Raw genomic sequence first — 25,558 nt, 5'->3', positions numbered from 1 at the left:
TTGTCTCTGACCTATCCTGTTGAGGAATAACATATAATAAAAAAAAAAACATTATTACAATGTGTAAGCACACAAGAAAACATCTTATTTAGAATTATCACTTGATTTATTTAAATATTTAGCCTACTGGCATTTTTTGTGATGAAAAATGTATTTTCCATCACCTTTAAACTGTGAAATACAACTTACTACAACTTTAATGAGAAGGGTGAGAGGATGCACAGAACTCTGCAATGTTTGAAGGAATTTGATAGAGTATAAGTCTTAAATCTTTCTCCACGCCAAGTCTTGTTTTCTATTTTATTTCCATGTTTGTCAAAGCTGAAAATTCACTTTCACACAAGTACGTGGTGGCAAAGGGCATCAAGGTGTTGATAACACTAGCGTAAAGTAATGTAGCTCTCATGATATTTGCGCTTTTTGGATGAGATTAGTCCTACAGAGGCCAATGTGTACCCTCCTTGACAATTTGTGTACCCCTGGGGGTACCCGTACCCCACTTTGGGAACCTTGGGTGTAGTAGACTGTGTGAATTTCTTTATATACAGTATAAGCTCCGTGGCGCTAATTGCTTGTTCATGTGGATCTTGTTGAGTTTTCTCTTTCTTATTATGAATTTTCTATTTTGATAAGCGCATTGAGATGACTGTTGTAACTTGCGCTATACAAATAAAGTTGAATTGAATTGAACTGTCAGTCTTGCTGTTGCACTTTAAAAAAGGAAAAGTCTGATTTGATTGTTTATTGTTCATTTGATTTGTTTACGTTCAGTTTGAAACTTCAAAAAATATCTATAAATATCTATAGATATTTTTTTATTCTTTTTTTAATTAATTAATTAATTAATTAAAAAATATCTATAAATATCTATAGATATTTTTTTATTCTTTTTTTAATTAATTAATTAATTAATTAAAAAATATCTATAAATATCTATAGATATTTTTTTATTCTTTTTTTCCTTTTTTAAAAACAATATTAATCTTGTGTATCGTATCATATGTCGTCTCACCTGTGGTATTACACTAAACTAGTTCACAAAAAGAAGCCAAAAAAATGAATCTATTGCTTAACATGATATAATACAGGTACATCAGGTACACATGCTGTGAAATGATATTTGTCCAACCACTCGTACTCGTTGTATACAGGACTCCATCGTTTTGATCATATAGTGCCATATCGGGCACCATATTTCAAACGACAAAGGCATTGGAGTCGTCTTATCACATCCACCTGACAAACAGCAGCTTCCACCAATGATTATCATCAGGACTGGGTGGAGGATGGTGGAGTCGACTCCCACGCCCCTCGCTTGTACTGCCTGTTGTCACATTCTTTATGCTCTGATGATTTACATGTGCTGTGATTTCTTTAGCTGTGATGTGAGGTTGTATATCTAATAGATGTGGAGTTGGGTGAGAGAATATGAGAGATATGTTGCACTTCTAAGTGCGTACACGCACACACTCACATAGTGAGAACACACAGGTTGTGTCGCATTGCACAAAGTCACGTCTGCCGTAGAAATCAAAATAGTTCCCTGTGGCTGAATTGGGTCCTGTGATGTATGTTGCTTCTCTAATGGATTTTTGGAGGATTGGAGATGAGAAAGACACACAAAAAGAGACAGTGTAGGCTACAGAAAAAGGAAATGATAGCACAAAATAAAATAAAAAAAAACAGGACACAGAGAAGGAGCCTAGTAAACTCTAATGATAAAACCAAATAACAGCTTCATGAATGAGAGAGACGCTAAAACATAAAATATATACTTTAGTACAGGCATGGGCCCTCAGTATAATTTTTGCAGCCCCCAAAGCAAAGTTGGTAGAAATATGAAGTGCAACACAATACACGTATAGTACACAAATGCACAAAGTACTCCCAAAAAATTCCAAAAATACACAAAATGGCTCATAAAACATAAAATGACAACCACTTAAGCAAACAAAGTGACTACAAAAACACACAAAACGCACAACAGACATGACAGAATAGCTCAAAGGGCACACAGACTGTTAACAAAATTATACTAAATGACAGGAAAATACAGAAAAAACAAAAAATACAGAGTGACCCCAAAAATGAACAAATCGACAAAAAAACTGCAGAAAACGACAGAAAAGTACACACAATTACACCTAAAACACAAGAAATAACAAAAATACACACATAATGACTCCAAAAATACACAAAAGGACTCAAAACATAAAATGACAACAAAGACGGACACAACAACCACTTAAACAACCACAATGACTACAAAAACACACACAAAAAAAACAACACTTTACAGAATAGCTCCAAAGACACACAAACTGTTAACACAATTAGACTAAATGACTGGAAAATACAGAAAGAAATAAAAAAAGTGACGCCAAAAATGCAGAAAATGGCAGAAAAATACAAAAAATTACAAAAAGAACTAACAAAAATACACACGACTCAAAAAACACACAAAATGACTGAAAACTGACAAAACATCAAAACCACAGACAAAACCAGACAAATCCCTTTCCCCCCTGTAATAATGCTCTGATTGGTCAATATTATAAATGAGGACATGAATATTGATAATGTGGCCCTCAGATCATGTTTGTGGCCCCCGCTGTGATAGAGTTCCTGCTCCAGTAGCTCATGGTGGTTTTGTATGCACTTGTTTGTCCAGACCTAAACTCATCAAAAATCAACTAATTTGCCACTGACGATTAAATAGGTGAAATGGCTATCCCCCCCATTTCCATTTGTATAGGTGTCTATAGGACGAAGGAGGTACTTTTATACATTAATGTATATGAATGACCACCAGCAGTAGACCATAGTAAAATACTAGTTAGGAATTTTTTGGCATTTCAAAAGAATCACACATAAACATGGATTTCTCAGAAACTCCGGAAATCAGCTTTAAGAATGAGTCTATGGATAGTGCGGGGTATTCCTTGGGTCTTGGTTGTCCCGCTCAAAGCTTCCGGCCACTGCTCCGGGTTGATGTGATACTACTGGATAGTTCAGTCATCATGGCCGAGGATTTTTTTGCTTTCATATTTAGTATAGCACAGCCCTTAACAGCACATAATAGTGATACTAAAACAAAATACTTTACACTAGATTTACAGAGGAGGGCAAGGACTGGTCACAATTTTGCACGCAAAAAAAAAAAAAAAAAAAAAAAACAGAAAGAAATGTGTGATTTTTTTGTTAGTGCTGCACTAATATTGGCTACCAAGATCAAAGGCTGAACGCAGCTTGTGTGTGCAAAATTGTTTGGAGAAAGTTCAGAAAAAAGGTTAATTGAAATCAAGTACCTTGATAAAACATCTGAGAGTTCACCACAATGCCACATATCAAGAGTCTGTAGACTGTACGGGCAACGGGAACTTTGATTTACTGTAATTAACCAGAGCATTTGGTTTTACATCATTGAGGACTTGTATTGGTACGAAAAAAAAAGTGGCAGGAATGCCTTTTTTCTTTTGAAATTCAGTAGCTAAAATGTTTGCACTCCCACCAAGGAATCAAACAAATTTTACTTACTGTTTTTAAATGTTAAGTTCTCATTTTATTCCCTCTTGGAAGTTACCACAATATGTTTCAAGGTACAGTAGTCCCTCGTTTATCGCGGGGGTTACGTTTTAAAAATAACCTGCAATAGGCAAAATCCGCCAAGTAATCAGCGAGGAGGTGGTAGTAGCAGGTAAAAGTTCTCTCTGTAGCACTGAGCTAGCATAGCATTAGCCGCTAATCACACCGGCTTTTTTCACTGGTGGTTTATGTTTATGAGAGGAGAAAAAGGAGCACAGCTCCTCGCTTCAGCAGGCGGTGAAACTCACCCAGTTGGACGTGTCGCTGATGGGTGAACTCAGCATTAGCCAATCAGGACGCAGAACACAACGTACGCTGTAAAAAAAAAATGCATCCAAAATTGCACTGTAAAAAAAAAACTGTATTAGGTTTCAGAATTTATTTGTATATAATGGGTATAATTTTGATTAGGTAAGCTAGTTGGAGCATTTTCGATGTTTAATTTAAATCTCTGCTTTAATAAGATTATAAATGAACCCACATAAAGAAAGAACACACAGTATACACAGTACTCCACTCCTTTTTTTCTATATTTGATTGACATTGATTCCCGAATGGAAAAAACATATGTTTCGAAATGTGTTTATGGGCTCAACTGTGTGAATAATGAATGCAGTTTTTGCAGTGACAGAGATTCAAGGTTAAGGAAACACGCGACCGTTAGAAAGATGAAAGCAAAGGGACATGATTGTCCACTATGTACACCAAGCCTCATTATCTGCATATATCTTAATCCTGTCAGGACGTTGCTCTGTGTCTCCTATATGCACTGTGGCGCTGATTGGCCCGCGTTGAGTTGTCATATTCACCTGCATAGCTGATATTTTACTGACACAAAATAGGCAGGAAAGCTGTCAGCTCATTAAAGTAAAATAGAGAAAAGTCGAGGAGAAAGGCACGACCAAGACGGTTTGGTGTCCAAATCCGTTGCCCATTATGGTGTTGCACTGCCTCGACAGGCGTGTGGGGGAAACCATTAAGAAAAGGAAAATAAATTATTACCACAAGGACATGTGATGGCAGATAATTGGAAGCTGAAGTAGGAAAAAAAGATGTTCAAGAACTTTCTAAGGCACACAGCAATAAATGTGAATCTGTCAAATATATGGTAAATTGCTTTCTCTTTCAAAGAAAAAGTTTTTTTTTCTTTTTTTTCCTTTGTTTGCAGCTGGCAGTGAATGTTATTTGTCTAATTAGATGATTAAATCTCTGCCAGATGGTTTTTTTTTGTTCTTTCTTTTCATTTTCATTTCTAATTAATAGGGAAAAGATGCCCTAAAAATATTAGTTTCACCAGAAGAGAGTATTTAAGTATTCGCACAAGTGCAAAGTCACTTTTCTAAACGCTAAGATGTTTAGAAACATCTGTCAGCTGTTTACACAGCGTGGACCGAACAAAGACATTTTCTTTGTTTGGCCAAAATTGCCCTTTTCCAGTTATCCAGGGGAACTACCATCAGCCGTTTCCTTGTGGCTTTGTTGTCATCGTTGCCCTAATTAAACGTTGGCATGAGCCGTGATTATTGCTCGCTGCACTCCACGTACAGTAGCATGTGCACAAGGCTCTTTAGTAATCATCTTCACACAGGAAGAAGTGCAATGAGGAAGTGCAAGTCACAAGCTGCTAATTAAACCCAACTAGACCCACTTCCCACTCGACGCCCTTTCACAAAGAACACTTTAATCTCCTCTAACTCAATTCGGAAGTAAGTAATTGATGCAGACATAGATTTATGAGGCATGAAAAGTAGGGATGGGAATTGATAAGAATCTAGCGATTCTGATTCCATTATTGATACTGCTTATCGATTCGATACCTTTCCGATTCTCTAATCGATTCTCATTGGGTGAGGGAATGAAATAATACAAATGGATTTGTTTACTTTAACTCTTTATTATCTCATCTTTGTCTCTTTAATTTCCTGCAGGGATTATCAGCTCTCTTTTAATCCACCAGGTACAGATTGTTTTCACTGGATAATAATGTATACAATATATGACACTTTGGCTACAAGAATCCTTGTATCATTTGTTCATTCGTTTTTCATTATGTGACAAAAACATTAAAAACGAAAAAAAAAAAAACACTCATTATTTGATATTTGTTTCCAAAACCAAAATGAAAAAAACGGAAACGCCTTGTTTTTCAAATTCAAGCTCTTTTGCTTCGGTACAGAAAACGAAAAACGGTTTTTCCATTACCAATTTACCAAAGTACGTGACCCGAAAGTGAAGCGTTACACATCCCATGATATCTTTAGCTCTGCAACACTCAGGAGTCTCTAAATCCTCCAAAATGTCCGTGAGGAGGTTCTGTGCCCAACACCAGCTAAAGCGAAAAGGAGACGTTTCGGATGCACAGTTGGAAGCAGCAATCTTGTCATGCCAAACTGCCGTTAGCATAGCCGTTAGCGTTGGATGAGAGTACACTTCTGGGTCACGTACTTTGGCCAATCACTAATGGAGAAAATGGATATAGATATTCGTTTTCGTTTTCTGTACCGAAGCAAAGGAGCTTGAATTTGAAAAACAAGACGTTTTCCGTTTTTTCATTTTGGTTTTGGAAACAAATGAGTGTTTTTTTTCATTTTTCTTGTTTTTGTTACATAATGAAAAACTAATGAACAAATGATACACGGATTTGCAAGCATTTGAGAATATTTGCAGTGCCCCGTTTGAACTTGAACAACTTGATCCAAAACGATTTCAGACATAAAACAAACAATTCTTCGGTAAAAAAAAAACATATTAACCAAAAGGTGAGCAAAAATCGCACAGTGTAAGCCCGCCTTAAGTAGCTGATACACCAACGATGTGCTCCTTAGCAGGTGCCAAATAACTTGAAAGAAAAACCTAGAATATACATATTAACGCTGGCAGTTCCTGATTATTTCCTACAAGCTAACAAACAAAAGTCCTTCCGCTCAAGCCGAACATGTCACGCAATATCAAAAACCTTTGCTACATTTTTCTTTTACTTTTTAGCTTGAACAACATGATGCCAATGATGGCAGTGGCTTTGTTGACAACAGGGGGATCACAGCAGGACCGCATTGGGATTCATACAAAGTTGTGGGCTAATCACTTGTCAGCCTCGCTTTGTTTGTGCATGCTGCTGTTTTCTGCTCAGCGTCTTTTGTGCTCGTGTTCAAATCCCTTTCTTACGTCGTTTCCAGCTCAGCTGGTGCTGATCACTCTGTGGGCTTTGTCTCCATGACTCACAACACAACAAACTTCACCCAAACAATTTGCTTCACAAAGCTAAGTGGTCTGTAATAACATGGAAAAGTGTAAACCAAAAACTGCCAGCATACATGCAAATCAGTCGCTTTTAGGCGAAATTCATTGTTTTGAACTCAAAATAGGCCATTTATGTAAATCGTATAGAGATCTGATCTGATTGGTCAGGAGGCGGGGCTTTAGGACTCGCTAACATCAAAGCCAAAGCAAAACCTTGTCGTGACCAGGTTAGATGTTCAGCATTAATTGCCATAGTGATTAAGCTCCAGCAAGCTTTGTAGGACAGCACACACTGATTAAATCCCGGAAGTTAGCGCAATCAGAGGTAATCTAGATTCGTAGCTTACCCCCTTTGTGAGCAGACTACAGATATGGTTCATTGGACACAGCATTTATTCGATCAATATTTGCTTGTTGCTGAATTCCCACAGGTTGTTGGAGGGCGCTGATGCTCTCTCAGTAACGAGCAGCCGTGTTAGCTTGAGGTGCTGAGGTCAAAGGACACAGATTTCTATCCATATGGAATCGATCTATCCATCTCTACAGCCTGACCTCCCACAGCGCTCAGACAGAACCCTAGCAGTCATCCAGCGAGATAATTTGCTCTAAGCATTCTATTTCATTTGCCATCATAAAGCCGTGTCAAGAGCTTTTAAACTATCAGGCTGTGAATAAACCTCAATAAAAAGTCTCGTTCTGATATGAAAATACATGTGAAAGAAAAGTAGAGTCATTTTTTTGCCATTATGTTTGAAACAGCCTCCCAGATAATAAAGGTATAATTTCAAAGATCCTCCTCAGTTGCAAACTCTCTGATATATGAATATAAGTGAGTTAGGGAATTATTATTGTTCAGTTGTGATTTGATGACCTCAGCTCATAAACACTCAACGTGTACCGTACATAAATAAACATTATAATAAGGTCATTCAAAACTAAATTTATCCTTCAAATAATGATCCATACACATGAGCAAAACTAAGGAAAGAATTTACATTGAAAACCAATGAAAGGAAATATGGAGCAGTTTTTAGCTGAGAAAATACAAAACATCACAACGACAAAAAAATAGAGAAACCAAGAAAAAGTTTTTCGTTTTTTTAATGTAATTCCAAATAATCAAAAACTGCTTTTTATTTATTTTTGTTAATTTTGCAAACTAAGGCCATGGAGATGCTCTCAAACCATCTAATTCCGCATTTACATGAGCGCGTTGGGGTGGAATTCCACGTGCACACAACAACGCTAAAGTGTGTGAAACTCCCTTATTTATCCATGTAATGTGCGCGCCGGGTGGCAACGTAGAACCTTTCTTCTTCTGTACTTCCTGTCAATCCTTCCGCTGCTTCTCCGGTCCATCAAAAATGTTGTGGACGTGAAGGAGTGTTTTCCTCTGTTCCTCTCCCCCCTCTAGTAGGAGTCGGGACACTTGCTGACACGACTCTTGTACAGCATTGACTGCAGCTAAGGCTAGTTGGAGCTCGGTAGTCATTTTGGTGTTTTGTTTACCTCCACTGGCACGTGCTTGTGTTGCCGTTTATACTGTTTACACGGTGGCGAGGCAGCGGAGCTTCACCAGGTTTCCCACTTTGGAAGGTGGTCTGAGATTCTCGCGTTTTCACCTCATGAAAACCCCGGCGCCGTCTAAACGATACGGAAATCTGGGAAAATGCTTCGCTGTTTTCACCCGTGAGCGTTCTCGTGTAAACAGGGCCTAATATTATTTCAGAGATCGGAAAAGAGAAAATAAGAGCAAAAGGCTTTTAGGTTTTTGTTTTTTGTGTCTTTGTTTGACCCACTGAAAATGGAGAGACAGAGTAGGAAATAGTACCATACCCCTTTTTTCTCTCTCTTTTGTTTGTAGGTGGTGTTTATTGTTTTGTTTTTTTTTTTGTTTCTTGACTTATTTAATGAATATTTTACATTTAAAAATAATACAGTGTACTCTTGATGACAGTTGTCTCTTACAGTACAATTCATTTTCTGTTAATTATTGCAATAAAGTAATAAAAAAAATAGTAACATACTATATTTTATACTATGTACTGTAGTGTTAAGTAAAACTCTTAGTATTCTGTTTGTAGGACTATTCCTTATTTTGAACAGTTGCACCAATGCTATATCTATGCTGATATGATAGATTTTCCCTTGTTGTAGACAGGAGGTTGTGCAGATAATCAAACCTCAGTAGCACCACCAGGAATAAGGTGAAATATTACGTGACCAATCAGCTCTTGGTAAAGTTAACAGTTCCTTAGGTCAAACATAAACAGGGAAGCTTGTGATTGTGAATGGAACAATACGTTGCTGCCGCTGTGTGAATTAATACTGTATATCTATTTGATTACACATCATATAAGCACGGGTCGAGGCTTTTGTGAATTATATTGATGATTTTGTCATTTAAATTTACTCAAACCCTGCTAACACAGGCTTTATTATTGTGCATACACAATCTCTATTTACAGTTCTGACAAATCCAAAGCTTTCTAATCAGCCTTTGCCTGGAGTTAACATTTCCTACACAAACACTTGCCTGGCTGGAGGCAAAGGTCTCAGCAAATTGGCTCATTTGTTCCTTTTTTTTTTTTTGTTTTTTTTAAGTGATTGCTGTTGAGTTGAGGCAGGCGTTTGATAGATGTGTGCTTCACCAAGCGCTGGACGGCAGTTGTAATTACTCTTTGTGCTCGCTGTGATAAAGAAATTAATCAAGCCATTATGTTGCAGCCATTTTATCATCAGGGCACAATAATTGAAACCAACCTCAGTTTTTTTTTTTCTTTTTTCTTTTTACAAAGTCACACTAGCTGAAAGGTTTGCTATTGTTCAGTCCCTGATTGCAAAGCAGTGGTTTGAAGTATGTTTTTCTATACAAAGAAATGGCATGATATAGATCGGGGTAATCAGAGTCAAATCCTAGCATTTCAAAGCATAGGCCTAAATACCAGCCATACTCTCAACTGAACTGATTCATTTTAAACAACTGAAACATATCAAACAAGTGAAGAAAAGAAACAAATACTCACTAAAAATACACAAAACATCAGCTGGCAAAGACTTTTCTTGTAGTTTTAGTATGTATGTGCGGATATCGAGGATTGGAAATTCAGCACAATGCACGATGCACAGAATCAACATTTTCCCCTCCACCCAAAATAGCTTTTTGAATCCGTCTTTGAACCTTTAAACCTTTAAGTTTGGCCTAAAATCCTTAAAATGTAATTATTAGAAGATATATGCCTAACAAAATGCATTATTTTGCACCATATTCTATGAATTGCCTTTTAAAAATGGTACATTTTACAGTTTAAGAGCACATGTTCCGCCATTTTGAAATCCCGTGACTGATGATGTCACACGGTCTGTAAACATCCCATTGTTTTTTATTGGAGTGCCAGCTTTTTAAATCATTTTTTGGTCAAAATGCAAACTTGTGCTGCTTTTGGTTGATCTAAATAATCAGGAAAAGTTAAAGATGCTGATGTTAACCTCTTTTGTTCACAGAAAGACAATAAAAAACAGTGTGATCACATGGGGTGACAGTTCCAATTCCGCGGTTTGGTAATAGACAATGAAGCAGAGAAGAAGAGCTCTCCTAAGGGACCTTTACTCTGCTTTAAACAGTGCGCCTCCAATAGAAAACCATGGGATGTTTCCAGGCAAGGGGGCCATGTGACATCATCAATCACGTGATTCCAACATGGCGGTACACAGGCTCTTAAACTATAACGTAGCATCATTTTCAAAAGGCAATAATAATGTGTTTTAGTATGCATATATCTTCTAATAAGAACATTTCAAAGATTTTAGGCCAAACTTATAAAACAGTGGATTGTATGTATGGAAATTTTAAATACATTTATGATAGGAAGATTTCTGTACAGTTAAGGTTGTCTGCTAGATATCAATGCCAATATTTTGAATTAAAAAATTGCATGAATATTCCCACATGAGTTAAAGTGCATTGATTGTTCTGCAGCATTTATTATTATTATTATTATTATTATTTTTTGTGAGGACAAGTAAAAAAAAATCTAAAAAAAACAGCTGTGAGCACCTATTTTTTTCTTATTCTTTTGCATTAAGTCTAAAAAACATTAGATTTAATTGGGACAGCCTTGAATTCATCTCCTTTTACTAAAGAATGTTGCTTATTTACATTTTTATAAAAAATTTTTTCAAAATTTCTCTCAAGTTACTCCTAAAATGATTCTGAATCCCTGGTAAACACTAATCAATAGTTAAAGCAGAGTGTTTTTGGACCGCCCTGTTAATTAAATCGTGATAGTACATCACATCTTTCTGGAGCGATTATCACAACTATCATCGTGCCCATGACAACGATGATCAATTTTCCTACTTAGTGCTTACAGTGATAATGAAACGTTTATTAACTTGTTGTACATTAGAGACTGGGGACCTTAGGGATCCTCTGTGGAGAATAGCAGAGCATATAGTCTTCTGTGTTTTACACTGAAGGTTCTGAAACTTGGTTCTCGTTTACGTGAAAAATCAGGAAAATGTAGTGCTCTCTGGTTAAAAATGAATAAATTAAATAAATCACACATTTTTCAGAGGAAGTTTTCCTCTATTTTGATATTAAAAAAAAAAAAAAAAATAGAAGTAGAGGACGAACTTCTTAATACAAAAAATAAAATAAAAGTAAAACTAATTCAATAATATTGTTCTTTTTTATTCAACACAATGCCAGGAGTCAGATTATCTTGTGGAACAAACTTTAAATCTGAATCCTACATATTTATTTTGTTTCTAATGAAATGAAGCAAAAGAGAAAACTAAGAAATGGGGAAACTTTAAAAAGAAAACAACAGTTAGTTCAGATTGTAATAAAATCACATTAATCCATGTCCCCACATTACCTGGCAGCACTAAAGTCTGTATGCTTGTATTTCTATTCGTTTCATTATCTAAAAAAGAGAATGGGGATGTTGTCTTAGAGACATTTCAAACATGTCATCATTCTCTTCAAATAGAACCATATCATGCATTTATATACCAGATGTTGTTTAGTTTATGTTTTTGCGTTTCGATATCGACCCGTCGAAGCATAACCTTTATCTTGTTTACAATTTTTATTTATTTTTTTCTCTTCCACTCGTTCACTAATTGTTATGTGAGTCTTCTTGATTAGTTTAGTTAGCAGGACCCGGCTTCTGTGAGGTTGGCATGGCAACCAAAATAACAGAAGGTCGACCCGTATGGATTTTTAAATGTGGGATCCAACAAAACAAGGTTGGTTGGTGGGTTTCTCTGTATCAAAAGGCTTTTACACCAGTATAGGGAAGACATGAATAATAGATAAATAAAACAACAACAAAATGACACAGAATAGCTTAAGACAACAAAACTGCAAAAAATGACTCCAAAAACACACAAAACCAGTCCAAGGATTTCACATAATAACTCAAATATTACACAAAGCAAACACATAAAATGAGATTAAATATATATATATATTACGGAATGGCAACAAAAACTCTTTGTTCATTCCTGTGTTAATGTTAAGTTTGGTAATTAATTTTAAATGCTGACATGAATGTTGATAATGTGGCCCTCAGGTCAGACAATCACATTTTTGTGGCCCCTGCCAGGGGTGGACTGGCCATCTGGCAAACTGGGCATCGTCTCGGTGGGCCATTGACCTGAAGTGGCTGCTTTTTCTTTCTTTCTTTTTTATTTTTTGTTTTTATCAGTGAGTGGAGGCAGACATGGCAACTGGTGGCCAAAAATGACAAAGGCTAGCTTTAATGAGCAAAATGTGGCACACAAGAATGAAAAAGGGCAAAATGCGGCAAAAAAAAAAACAGCATAATACCATAAAAATAGGAAACAAGTGGTATTTATTGGGCAAAATGTAGCTTATTTGAATGAAAAGTGGCCAAAAAACATTAAAGAGAGGACAAAAATTGGATTGAAGTGTCAAAAATAACTTGCAAAAAAATAAGGAAAAGCGATATTTATTGGCAAAAGGTAGCTAATGTCTGAAAAAAGTGTCAGAACTTTTTAGAAAAGGAACAAAAATTTGCAAAATGGCCAAAGGAACTAGAAAAGGGTTAAAAGGTTTCCCCCTTTGAAGGTTTTCTGGGGGAATAATAACTCAAATTAGGACATAAAAAGCCAGACAGACTTAATAGTAGCTTCTACATGGTGTCGCTGATAATGTAGTGAACTGGTCTGGACAAAAAATGCCAGGGCTGAATATTGGTCCCAGTCCACCCTTGGTCCCCGCTGTGATAAAAGATGCTCATCTTCGGCTTAAATGAGAATCTCTCTTTTTTTAAAGTATGATTTGAAAGCTTGTTTTCTTTATATTTTGCTCTATTTTCCTTTAAGTCTCAACTTGATGATGTCAGACTCACTCTTGGCTAGAGTTGAGCAACCTTTGAGCATTAGTGCTACACCTCACACATGACACACATACTCACTGTGACTCAAATACATACTGACACGGTATTGTCCGCCAAGGGCAAAAGGTCACCATATTTGTTGACTCATCTTTATCTTGACTTTAGGACAAAACCCATCACCAAGTTTATATCAAAGTGACTACATCTTAGCAATAAAAAGATTTTAAATAGCTCATTTTTATCTGCTGTCTCTGGATAGCTGTTAAGTCACCCAAAAAACAAAATCTATCAACATTAGTATAATGAAAAATGTCACATTTCTGAATCAGCATAAAAAAACATTCATAGAACGTGATAATTTATTTTACTTAAAATGAATAATTCAGTTATCATGTGTGTGCAATAGTGAGTAGAACGTAATAGTGAGTAGTGTCTGATTCGTTAATGTGGTTTTTATTGTGTGTATGAAATGAATTAACCTTGTGGCATAATGAACTTTTGGTACTTGTGTATAGTTTATAGTCTTATTTTCTATATAGCCCCATGTGACCCCAGCCCTTTGTGACCCCAGCCCCATGTGACCCCAGCCCTTTGTGATCCCGACCCCTTTGGGACAACAGATGGAAATTAACCACTGGCTACAATCTGGCATGTTTACGTACATTCATACATTCTTTATTCATGTATGTCCATTAACGTGCACTGTCTCAATCAAATAAATACATAAATAAGTGAAAAACTATCAGGGCTGATGATCAAATTGTGAAGATTAATAAACATTTCTGTTCAAAAGATGAGGTCAACCTTTCTTTAATGCTGCATTTATTCATTTTCCAGACGTCCTTTCAATGCAAAGCGTAAAAACATTTATCGTAGTGTTATCATTTGTGTTAGAATCTACTGTTTTGATAGTTATTGTATATTTTGCATCACTTCGGAATGAAAAGAATAGGTTAGTTATTTTATTTTACATCAGAACAGTCTCTAAAGGTATTAATATGGCTTTCTAAAGGGACACACAATGTGCATAGAGCAAATTACAACCTTTTAATGTATCATTTTGTTGTTATCAGTTTACATACGTATACACTTTTTTTTATGTAATTTGTATTCATTATTGTTATTTTTGTTTTTAACTTATACATAGGCATTTGGCACTTTATCATTCGTGTATGTGTGAATAATTATTATAATTACTGCTCTTTTTATTTATCTATTCATTAAATATGCTGTTATTTGCCTTTCTAATTACCCCTCGGGGATAAATACAGTTTTTTTCTGATTCTGATTAACAGTGCTTGGATAACGGGCCATTGACAGCAGTGACGGTAGCATATTTACACATTTACATGATAAGTTGCCATCAAAATAAGTTAGAATTGGATGTAATTCTTTATGATTCAACAATACTTACAGGTTGTCAAAAGATGACTAGTTTAGCAGTAAATGAACAAAAAAATAAAATAATAACCGATGACTTTTGAAGTTTGCTTTTAATTCACTTTTATATTAGGAGGAGAAGTTTGTATTGTAATTCTTTGGTTCGGTAAGAAATAAAGTGTTGTGAAAATCCAACCAGCCTTATGGTGAAGAAAGGCATTAATGACATCCTTCTCTTACCTTTTGGAAATAACACACTCCCTCCTGTTAGCAGCATGCTTCTGTGCACCATCTGTCGCTAATAGCTAAACATTAAGACTCCCTCTGAGACCGTAGACTGAAACATGGAGTCATCCCAGCTTGGTCGAAGCTATTCTCAGATCCTTTAACGTGTCCAGTGAATAAGAAAAAAACAACTTTAGAAACGTGAGGTTTGGAATAGAGTGATGAGGATTTAATAAAGCAGTTTATAGTCCGTGTCTGTTTTTGACCTTTTTTTTTCTCGTGGTAAACAAATTCTTTGTCAACATTCTTGAGAATTAGTATTCACGACTATAATACTCACCACCAAACCTTCACTTGTTCTGCTTCAGTATTTGATTTAATTTAAACTTTATAATGGGTGCTTTGATTTTGCCGCTTGAGGTTCCTTTGATTGCTGTCTTTATATGTGATGCGTTCACTAATAAATATATATATATATATACATAATGACCATGCTTTTGGAAGAAAGCTGTCTGATGAAGGAAGAAGCATATTTATAAAAAAAAAAACAACACGTTTAATCTAGGTGTCATTAGCTTGTTATGGTTCACATGTATTTTCTGCATAGTTATAGATGATTAGTCAAAATTATAGCTCTGGGGTGGACATTTACCTGTAGGTATTTTCTGTGTGGAGTTCATATATTGTCTCTTTGCTTATGTGGGCTTTCTCTGAATAGCTACTCCTGTTTAATCCACTAACCAAAAAACATGTACCGGTATGTCAGTTTAATACTCCTGTAATTTGCAGTTGTGTGTGGTCGTCTTTCTGTTTGTTATGAAATTCTAGACATGATATGGTAAAAAAAAAAATCTTAATACATTTTGGCCACGAAATACTTATTTGTGCGCACGAAACACTGCTTAATGGCCATGAAAAAGTGTAACGTGGAGAAAATAGTCATTTGTGACCATGAAATAGTATTTCATATGTTATGTAGTGACTGCATTCCAACAACTGCACCATTGACCTAGTGGTGACTACAGTGTATATACCATCATTTATTCTGGTTGGCACAGGATGAAAACCCCATTAAATCTTTCTTTTAGTAAAGGCAGCGGCTATCTGTACGGTTGCCGTATCAATATACCGACATTCTATCCGTACGCCACGCCCCCTATTTGACCAGTTTAGGTCACGTGACTAAGACTAAACCTTACCCTTACCCTAAAAACTGTTTTGAAATTAGGTTATAACCTAACCCTAAACCTAATCCTAACCCTAAACCTAAAACGCTACGTACGTATACTTTGGTAACCGTACCAATAGCACCAGGGGTTGTCCGTACAGCAACCGTACAAATAGACACTATATTTTTTTAGTGATAATGATTGTACACATGTTCATTGTTTTATTGTTTAATCAACATTATACAAATGTAAAATTCAACAGGAACACATAAGATTAACAACGTACGAAAACACTTCCTGTTTACAGCAGCCGCAGTGAGTCGATTTAGCACTAAAAAGTGAGTTAATATTATTTATTAGTATTTTGTGCGCATTTTATACTCATTTTGTGGCCCAAAATTAGTATTTCATGATCACTAAGTAGTGTTTCATGTGCAAGTCATAGCTAATTTGTGGCCACAATATGTTAGCTTACCAAACGATGTGTTTGCTAAGCTATTAAACTAGCAGTTCTATTATTGCGAGTATTAGCCAAATCTCCATACATTTTGACAAATTCTCAAAAATGTATATTAACAACGACTGCACAAATTTAAAGCAAAATGTAGAAAGCTTTAAATCCCTACTCTGAATACATATAGCTAGGGGACATTAAGCTTTGGAAACTTTTATATAGTTTTAAAAATGTCTATAAATGAACGGTTTTACACCCCTGATGACTAGAATTTCCTTATGAATTTAACACAGTGACTATATTAAATCAGCCAAATCTAAATGAATCAACCTAAAGGTCAAGAAAAACAAAGAGGATGCTACATTAACTTCCAGCTGCTTTGCTAACATTTCTAAATTCCTACTTTTGGAAATAGATGTGGACTCTGGTATTAAAAAACAAATGGAGAGTGATGCCCGACTGCAGAGAGCCTTTGATTGTTTTTCCTCTTGTATCTCATTCACATGTTCCTAATCTAAATGCTAATATCGTACAAAAAGAAGCAGAAACACACTGTCTGTGTTACTCACACGTGCAGGAAACCTCTGTGAACTGAAGCTTTGCTGTTTGTAACCTTTATTTAAATGTGTTATTTTGTTTCCATAACGCGACAAAAGGGAAAGACAGAAAAAAGAAGTAATGGTGAATTTATTTCTAAATTGGAATATATTTATTTTTTTCACGGTAACCCTAACATTTGTAAAATTGCTGTGTCAATTTTTTATAAAATGTAATAATGCTAAAAGAGAAAAAATAAATAAAACATATATAATAATGTAACTAAAGCTTTTTTACAAACTACAAACTAACAACGTTTAACTCATTGTAAAACATTTGTTAAATATAACATTTATATAATATATTAGGAAAAAAACATTTTGCGTTTCTTTGTTTTTTAAACATATTTCAACCCTAACTCAATTGGTTCCCAACCTTTTTTCGGTCCTGACCACATTTTGATATCACACATTTCTGGCGCCTCAAGAGACATTTTATTTTCTAGAATTAGTTTTTTATCACGTTTGTTTGTTTTTTTACAGTATTTTATTTCAACTAGATTTAAATTTGAGAAAGTGAAAGTATAGAATACACTTGTTAGAGATTGTGTGTGGTGTTTTAATTTGAAAAAAAGAATAATAAATTAAATCTTTTGAATTTTAATCAGTATTTCGTCAATTACTAGACATTTCAGGCGACCTCATTTGAATGCCGGGGGACCCCACATGGGGTCATGACCCCAAGGTTGGAAAAACACTGCCCTACACCAAATCTGCAACACTTAAAAACATTTGTTGTAATGTTTCAGTGACATAAATATTTAAAAATGGGTAATTTGATACAAAAAAGTTTCTGGTGTAGCAGTATTTAACTCTATTAAGGCTCTGACTACATATGTCATATGTATTTATCTTTGTGAGTTTGAAGTAAATCAGATTTTATTCATGAGTGACCAGTGAGAACAGACTAGAATGCTGATGTTTGTTTTTTAGGTAAGAAAGGATTTATGCTGCGTTCACAACGGATGCGTCTTCTGCGGCACCGGATGCATCTGTCGCAAAAAAAGGATCGCAGGGTCCGCAGGATCAAAAAATGTCCCCAATTCGCTTCATACGCCGGAGTTCAATATTTTCAACTCTTGCAAATGTGCGAATATGTGTAAAATTGGGAGCCGCGCTCGCACGGCCAACGCACTTGACGCGCAGATCGGACCGCGCCGCCGCACAGGAAAGATTGCACATCTGGGACGCATCTATCCATTGACTTTGTATGTAATCTGGACGTACGGAGATTTCGTGACCCATCCGGTGTGAACACAGCATTAGAACAGAGGCGGAGTTTGAGGTTCCTGCCAAGAGGGGGCAAAAGAAAAAAACAGAATTAAACATATAGACCATCTCAAGATTTGCGCCAACCACATTGTGTTTAACATGTACAATAATGCAAAAATGATTAGTAACATAATTGATAATGTTGACTCCAAAAATGTACATCGACCCGTTGTTTAATGTTGTATATTCATGATAATATCAGGCCGGCTGCCACTTTTTGCTCTATTTTTGCTGCAGTACCTTACATGAACTGCTGGGTGCAACAAAAGAAGAACCAACCTAAAGTATCAAAAGTTAACTAACATCTGTGACATGAAACTAACAGTAATATGTCAGAATCAAAGCAGTACATGTACATTATATTGAGAATTGAATTTTTTTTTAATTAAATGAATGGGAAAACTGTAAAGAAAACCTTGGCCCCCAAAAACTCTGTATGCTGTATAAATAGTTTATTCAACTTTTACAGAGTAAATAGCTCTTTATTAAGACTAGAACTTTTTTTTAATGTTTAGTTATTTCTGGTTTAGTTTTATGAGGCTTGAATCCGAGGCGATCAAAATCAATACAAACCAAAGGTCAAACAAGGTTATTTAGCGATTGCTATTCTGTCAGCTTCTTTCATCACACTAATCTTGCCTGCGACAGTCTTTATCTCTTCTGTCACCTTTCACACTCCGGCTCTTGTTAGAGCACCTGGTCTGTCGTTGTACATTATTAGATTCACTGTCGACGCTTCACCATCTTAAGTTGTTAAGGTGAAGGAAATAGAAAACGACAGCTTTCACCTGCTTAGCTACTGCCAGGAAGGAATGTGGGAGCTGGTAATGATGTCCCAATCTCTGACTATCATTATCTTTGCATTATCCTAATGAAGTAAAAGAATGTGTCATTTTTTTTTTTTAAATATCCCATGACCAAAGCAGAAAATAAAGGCTCTCAAATATGGGTCAGTCTCTTCAAGCATCCAGAACAATCTCAATGATGTTTTCTAGACAAAACACAGAAAGTAACGCAGTAGAAACTGTTGTGGATAAATTAAGTCAGGGGTGTTAAACTCATTTTAGTTCAGGGACCAGGGGCCACACATTTTAGGTGAGAAAACCAGTATTTTCAACAAGTCAATTTTAATTAACAAAAGAGACAAAACAAAGTTGAAATAAAATACCAACTAGATATAAAAGGAACAGAAATTACAGCAAGGATCCAGCCATACACTGACAACTACACAGTGTGAAAACAGGGCAAGAAAAGCAGCACACCTGTGAAACGCAGGAGGGAGCCTAACAAGCAGGAATACCTGCAGAAAGAACAGACTGGGCCACACTCCATACTGTCTACTACTGTATATACTATAAGTATGATTAGGACGATGACTGTTCCCGCTGAAGTATACTTCCAAGTATCCCATTTCAAACCTACAACGACAAAAACCTGAAGCACACTTAAATACAGGGGGAGAATAACGAGCAGCCAAAAACAGCGCCGCTACGCAGCTTTTTTCAGTTGTGTGATGTGAATGTGAGTGAGTTTGAGTTTGGCCTTGGTCAGATGCAGCTTATCTGTGTGCGGAGGTGAAAGAATGTGAGTCGGCATAAAACAAGAATCCGTTACAGAGCTCTGTTTATCAGAGCTTTGGTATGAGACCTTTAGCAGAGTCTGTTTGTCGCTGGCACTGTGAATCCAGCACAATCTGTCTGCACTGCGGGCAATCTAATCTAACACGTCTCAGCAAAGGAGCAACGTCTCTGCTCAAAAGCACAACGATACAATGCAGTCATTGTGTATAAACACATGACAAATTGTACACATGAACACACATTTGATGATATGATGATTAATATATTAATTTCCATAACATGCACATGGGAGAATAGAGCCCTAAATGAATTATTGTAATTAAATGAAATTGCACAAAATAACTTCCATTTAAAACACATGATCTTGAAAGTTGCGTTGCTCCGCACAAAAACAATGCAGAAATCGTGTTGGTATGCACACAAATAGAGACATTCCTTTTCGTGATTGTGTCCCGTATCCCAGTGAGATTGTGTTTAGATACAAATAACAATGACCGACTACAAAACATTGGTTGCAAAGGAGTGGCTGACTCAAATAATATCAACATACTGTATCACAGACCTTTGACATTTTAAGTGACATTGAACATCTGAGTTTTAAGTTGTTTTACTCTCCTCTGAAATAGTTCAATGGGAGCAGCTAGCTGACTTCTCGTTAGTGTTGCACACTTGTACTCAATAAACCAAGCGTGCATGGGTTTTAATTATCCTATTTACTTCGTCTGAAACACAGAGACACAAGCACATAAACTCAGCGTGGCTGCACACTCTCGGACATCTGGGTCGACTGAGCTACACGTGGCATCATGGACCCCTGTGCTGCCCCAAAAGTGCCTGTGTTACCTTATTCAGTTTAATCCACAAATAAACCAACTAAAATATCACAGTGCCCTTGTACAGAAATATCTAACAAGAATGATAAATTAAAATGTCAAAAATATCAAACAAAATAATATGTGAGACAAATAAAATATCAGAATAATATTGAAAAATACAACTGGGGGTGCCTGATAATATGGCCCTAACACATCCATCACCATATATACATATCCAACGTTAGGGATGGCCGATATTATCGGAAGTGCCTGATGACCATATGGCCCTCACATTAGCGTTAGCAGTTAGTAATGGTAAAATTTTAAAATAACGATTAAGAAAAAGTATGAGAATCTTTTTTAGGTGGAATAATAGCATTTTTTTAAACATTACATGCATCTTTCTTTATGCAAACACCTAATTAGCATGGAGAGAAAAACTAAATAGTAACACAATGAAGTAAAATCTGCATCTTTCCAACATTTGACTAATGAACACAACCTGTTAAAAGAGAAAGTCAGGAGAGCTGAAGAATGAAAACTACATTTCTGTTTACTCACCAATTTAAATGGTAAATGGTGAGAAACATATTTCATGTTGATTGACATGCAGTGGAAAATAAAACTCCCAACAATCAGAAGAAGAAAGTCGAACAAGCACGTCCAATCTGTCTCACATCTTTTTGTTTTAATGGAACCCTCGACCATGTCGGCAATCAGAGAAATTGAGGTCCAAACACTAAATTACTTGTTTTTTCTTCATATTTTGTTGCTTCTCCAGCTCAGAAACAACAAGCTGTCAGCCACTCAAACCCGACCAGGCCAAGGTGGTGGACTTACAGGTCGATTCTGTTGACAGAAATGGCTGCAGCAAAGAACGTAAATACCACAGTCATCGCAGGGCCAAGAGGTGAGTTACTCTCTTTTCTTCCACAAATGCCAAACAGCTTTGCTTTGAATACAAAAAAGCTTTTTTTTTTTTTTTTTTTTTTTTTTAGAAAAACAACTTGTGAAGAGTTGGATAACAAACAAATGGAATATTGAATGGTAAAAGTTTTTAGGTCATCACTGGGGTGTTCATGTGGCCTGGTAACAATATGACATTTTAATCTACGAGTTAAAATATTCAAATATCACTAGTATTAATGTCCATGACAGAAAATCAAAACATTCTACTAACAACGTTCTATGCTAAACTTTCTACTCTTTGGTGTTAAATACATGCAAGCTTCTAAACATCATGAGAATTAAACCTTTGTGTTTGCTAAATATTAAACTAGGAATTATCTTGTTTATTAATGGAATGGCAGCACTAGGTTTTGGGAAGCAGAGGTATTAAACTTCATTTCACTAAACAAAAAAATAAAAAATAAAAAATAGTGCTTTGGTGTTTTATTTATTTATTTATTTATTTATTTATTTATTTATTTATTTATTTATTTATTTATTTATTCATTCATTTATTTATTTTTATTTTTATTTTTTTAAATACATTAAGCAGATTTTGAGTGTAGGTTCATATTTTTTTTTTAGCTTCGGACGCATTACTCCAGTCTGTGTCTTTCTCTCCATGTTTTGACCGTCAAAGTCTCATGTCGTGTTGATGTCAGGCCCGAATCAGCAGATCAGATGCGTAATTTACGCATGATCACTGACGGCGCAATGGTCACATATGACACAGCGCTGCTCAGACCTACTGGATGATGGTCAGTAGATCATCTTCAAATAATGCAGACTGATTGACAGACTTGCTGCATTAACTCAGATCAATAGTAGATCTATAGGACGTTTCTGTCCTAATCTGCCTATTTTTCATGGACTGATCAGAGCAAAATTGCAGGTCCCGACGGAGCAGCCACATTAAATTAGGAGGAAAAAATATCATTAGGTTTTAAAGTTGTTTTAAAAAAATAAAATAAAAACTTTTTATTTGTTTATTTAGTTTTCGACATTATTAAATGTTTGTGCAGCAGACAGAGAAGTCCATCTGCCTCAAATTGAACTTCCTCAAAGGTCTCCACATTAAACGAGCAAAATGCTCATTTAAATAAGGGCGGTCTGCACCAGCTCTGCTCATGCACTAATGATTGCTGCAATCTTAGTGAATTCCAAGCAGCAGGTGAGGAAACTGTGTCACTAATCCAGAACATGTAAATGCATTGTGATTTGTGTATTCATCGGTATGACAATGCAAATACAGATGTTTGGTTTAATTCAATAAAATGTTCCCATTTCAATCTGCTTCCTACAAACTCTTGATAAGCATCTTATTAAACTCTCAGATGTTTTATCAAGCTACTTGTAGTTTATTTAAGGTCGAAGCCTGTTTCAGCTGCACGCTTGCTTTACACAGCCTCCAGGCAAATCTATATTAAAATGTAACATATCTATTTATAGTCAGTAGATTACAACTTGTTTTTTTATTATCTGTATTTAATATTGTTTTGTTAGAAAAATGGCTCATGAGCGAGATCCTATCCCCAACATTTTATCTTACTTACAAAGTACTGCCCGAGTGTCCTCTGCTGAAGAAGATATTTATTCTTTGGATAGTTATCTGGCTAATTGGACAGCAGCTGCCAAAAGCAGCCGAGGAAACAAAGAACTGTTACATCAACACCACAAACGAGGGGGAGCGGACGTTTCCAGAAACAGTCTGTCAGCCCTTTATTATAAATTACAGTTGCAGCTACAAAAAAGGAAGAAGTTTCCTTTTATTGCTGTGCGAATAAGTGAGTTAATGCAAAAAGCAGCCTCAGCCATAGAACGAAAACACAAGAGTGGTATCACTTGTGCATATTAAACATCATTAAGCGTACAGCTGCCAGTGTAGATCATAGATCAATAAATAGAAGATCATTTGCACGAACGAAGAAAATGTTGTAAAAGGCTAAAATTGCAGCTCAAAAGTTAAGTCTCATTGTGGGAAATGTTTTCATGCACTGCATTGTGGGATATGATAGGATGCGTAGAAGTGTTTTTACTTCTTTCTTAATGTGATTTCTTGAGTTTGCTCCCAAAAAGTCACAAAAGGTGACTTCCCAACACATTTCTGGTGTTTTCACTGAAAGTTGCAGCAAAACAAAGGCTCACGTTTATTTTGGGTTTCACACGAAAAGTGAAAAATGTGAATGTCTCAGAATCAGAATCAGATGTACTTTATTTATCCCTGGGGGAAGTTGCTTTTTTTTTATGGATGTTCCAGAAATATTTTGAATGAAAAGAAGAAACACTAAAACATAGAAAAGAAAGAAAAGAAAACATACATAATCAAATAAAAGGCTGTTCATTAAATAGGTATTGAATACAAGTGCACACCTCCAGGAAAATTCAATACAAATATACAAATATAATACAAGTATAGTATAGTGAGCCATCTATATCAACTACACTGTAAAATCAAGAAGCTGTCAGGTTAAAGTGCGAGATGATATCATGGGAAATACTATGAATAAACTAGAATAAAATGGTGTCAGCGAATCACTGTCATCCTTGTCAGTAAGAACGAAGTAAAAACACGTCTATGCATCCATCTACGGGACTTCATATCCCACAATCCAATGTGCAAAACTTTTCCGACAATGTCAATCAGAGCTCGCTTACAGTTGAGATCAAAACAACCTTTCGATTCAACCTTTTACATATTTTTTTTCGAGAAAATTGTTGTGGCGGTTTTGATGAATGAGACGGACTCAAGCTTTAGGGTTAGCGGAGCCTCCTCAGGCAGAGGCCTTGGTGTGTGCTATCAGTGTGCGACGGTATCTGGCCTGCTAAGAGCGACAGATAGATAGATAGATGGATGGATGGATGGATGGATGGATGGATAGATGGATGGATAGATAGATAGATAGATAGATAGATGGATAGATAGATGTTATGTTTCAATAGGTGCAAAACATTTTGTTTTTTAAAGATTTTTTTTAACGGTGAACTCATTCATTTAAAGTGATCCTCAAGATCAATACAAATTTTAACACCATAAACAGAAATGAATCTTCTTTTAACATTTCCTCTCTAATTATATGTTCCTTCTCTTTGTTTAAAAAGTGACATAATACCCAAAAGAAGGCTTTTATTTCTTACTCGGGATAAAATCTCTAACACCTTTAACCTTTGTTTTAACAGTTTATTAGCAGGTTTTATAATTACATATCAATCCACTTCGTCATTAAAAAAAATCTATACATTTTTAACACAAGTATATATGAATTACGGAATCACTAGTGAGAGACCAACACCTGACAATGGCATATCAGAAAAGATCTTCGTTCTACTATTCTGTGAATAATGGATCTTTCTGATTTAAAAAAAAAAAAAAGTTTAATCTCCTGCAGCTTTAAACAAACACATTCTTTCCATATATAGATACTCATTGGACATATTCTTGTCAGATGTCTCCAAGCAGCCCCATGTGTATCCACAGCCCTCCATTCATTGGTACACAGCATTGTTTTATCTCTGGATGTCAACCACTGCTGCCTCATCAAAAGGAAACTGCTGCAAGAACAACTGCAAATGCTTGCCTTGTGTTCTCCTTCTACATATCCAGTATGGTGGAGGTGTTAATGAGTGACAAATAGTCCTCATTACCTGAAGAGGGTCTACGCCGCCTAAATCTGTCTGATCAGCCCAATTCCATTTCACTTCCTAATGCTGCTTAACTGCCGACTACAGCAAGCAGGGTCGTTTATTACAGCAGAACGCTGATTTGCATCCAATGATAGTGGCACACAGTCCACAGAGGTTTGGGGTCAAATCCATTAAATAAAAGGGCAGTTTGTTACTTTCAGTCCTGATCACACTCACCATCTCACACATGGTGCTGTGAAAAGATGTATGTAGAACAAATTCTGGACATCAGAGGATAATGTATC

At 35.9% G+C, this 25,558-nt stretch overlaps 1 protein-coding gene across 2 annotated transcripts in view; it reads left to right on the top strand.

Moving 5' to 3' along the window:
- Window positions 1-25,558, top strand: part of srrm4 (serine/arginine repetitive matrix 4) — an 82,400-nt gene that overhangs the window by 38,582 nt on the left and 18,260 nt on the right. For both annotated transcript variants that reach the window (XM_028458372.1, XM_028458371.1), the window contains exon 2: window positions 21,466-21,594. In XM_028458372.1, coding sequence (XP_028314173.1) covers window positions 21,466-21,594 — 129 coding nt within the window. The remainder of the gene's footprint in view (window positions 1-21,465; window positions 21,595-25,558) is intronic.

The sequence above is a fragment of the Gouania willdenowi genome, chromosome 9, assembly GCF_900634775.1.
Source record: "Gouania willdenowi chromosome 9, fGouWil2.1, whole genome shotgun sequence".
In the NCBI taxonomy this organism is placed as follows: Eukaryota; Metazoa; Chordata; class Actinopteri; order Blenniiformes; family Gobiesocidae; genus Gouania; species Gouania willdenowi.
The sequence above is the reverse complement of the archived record's forward strand: the minus strand, read 5'-3'. Positions and strand labels throughout refer to the sequence as shown.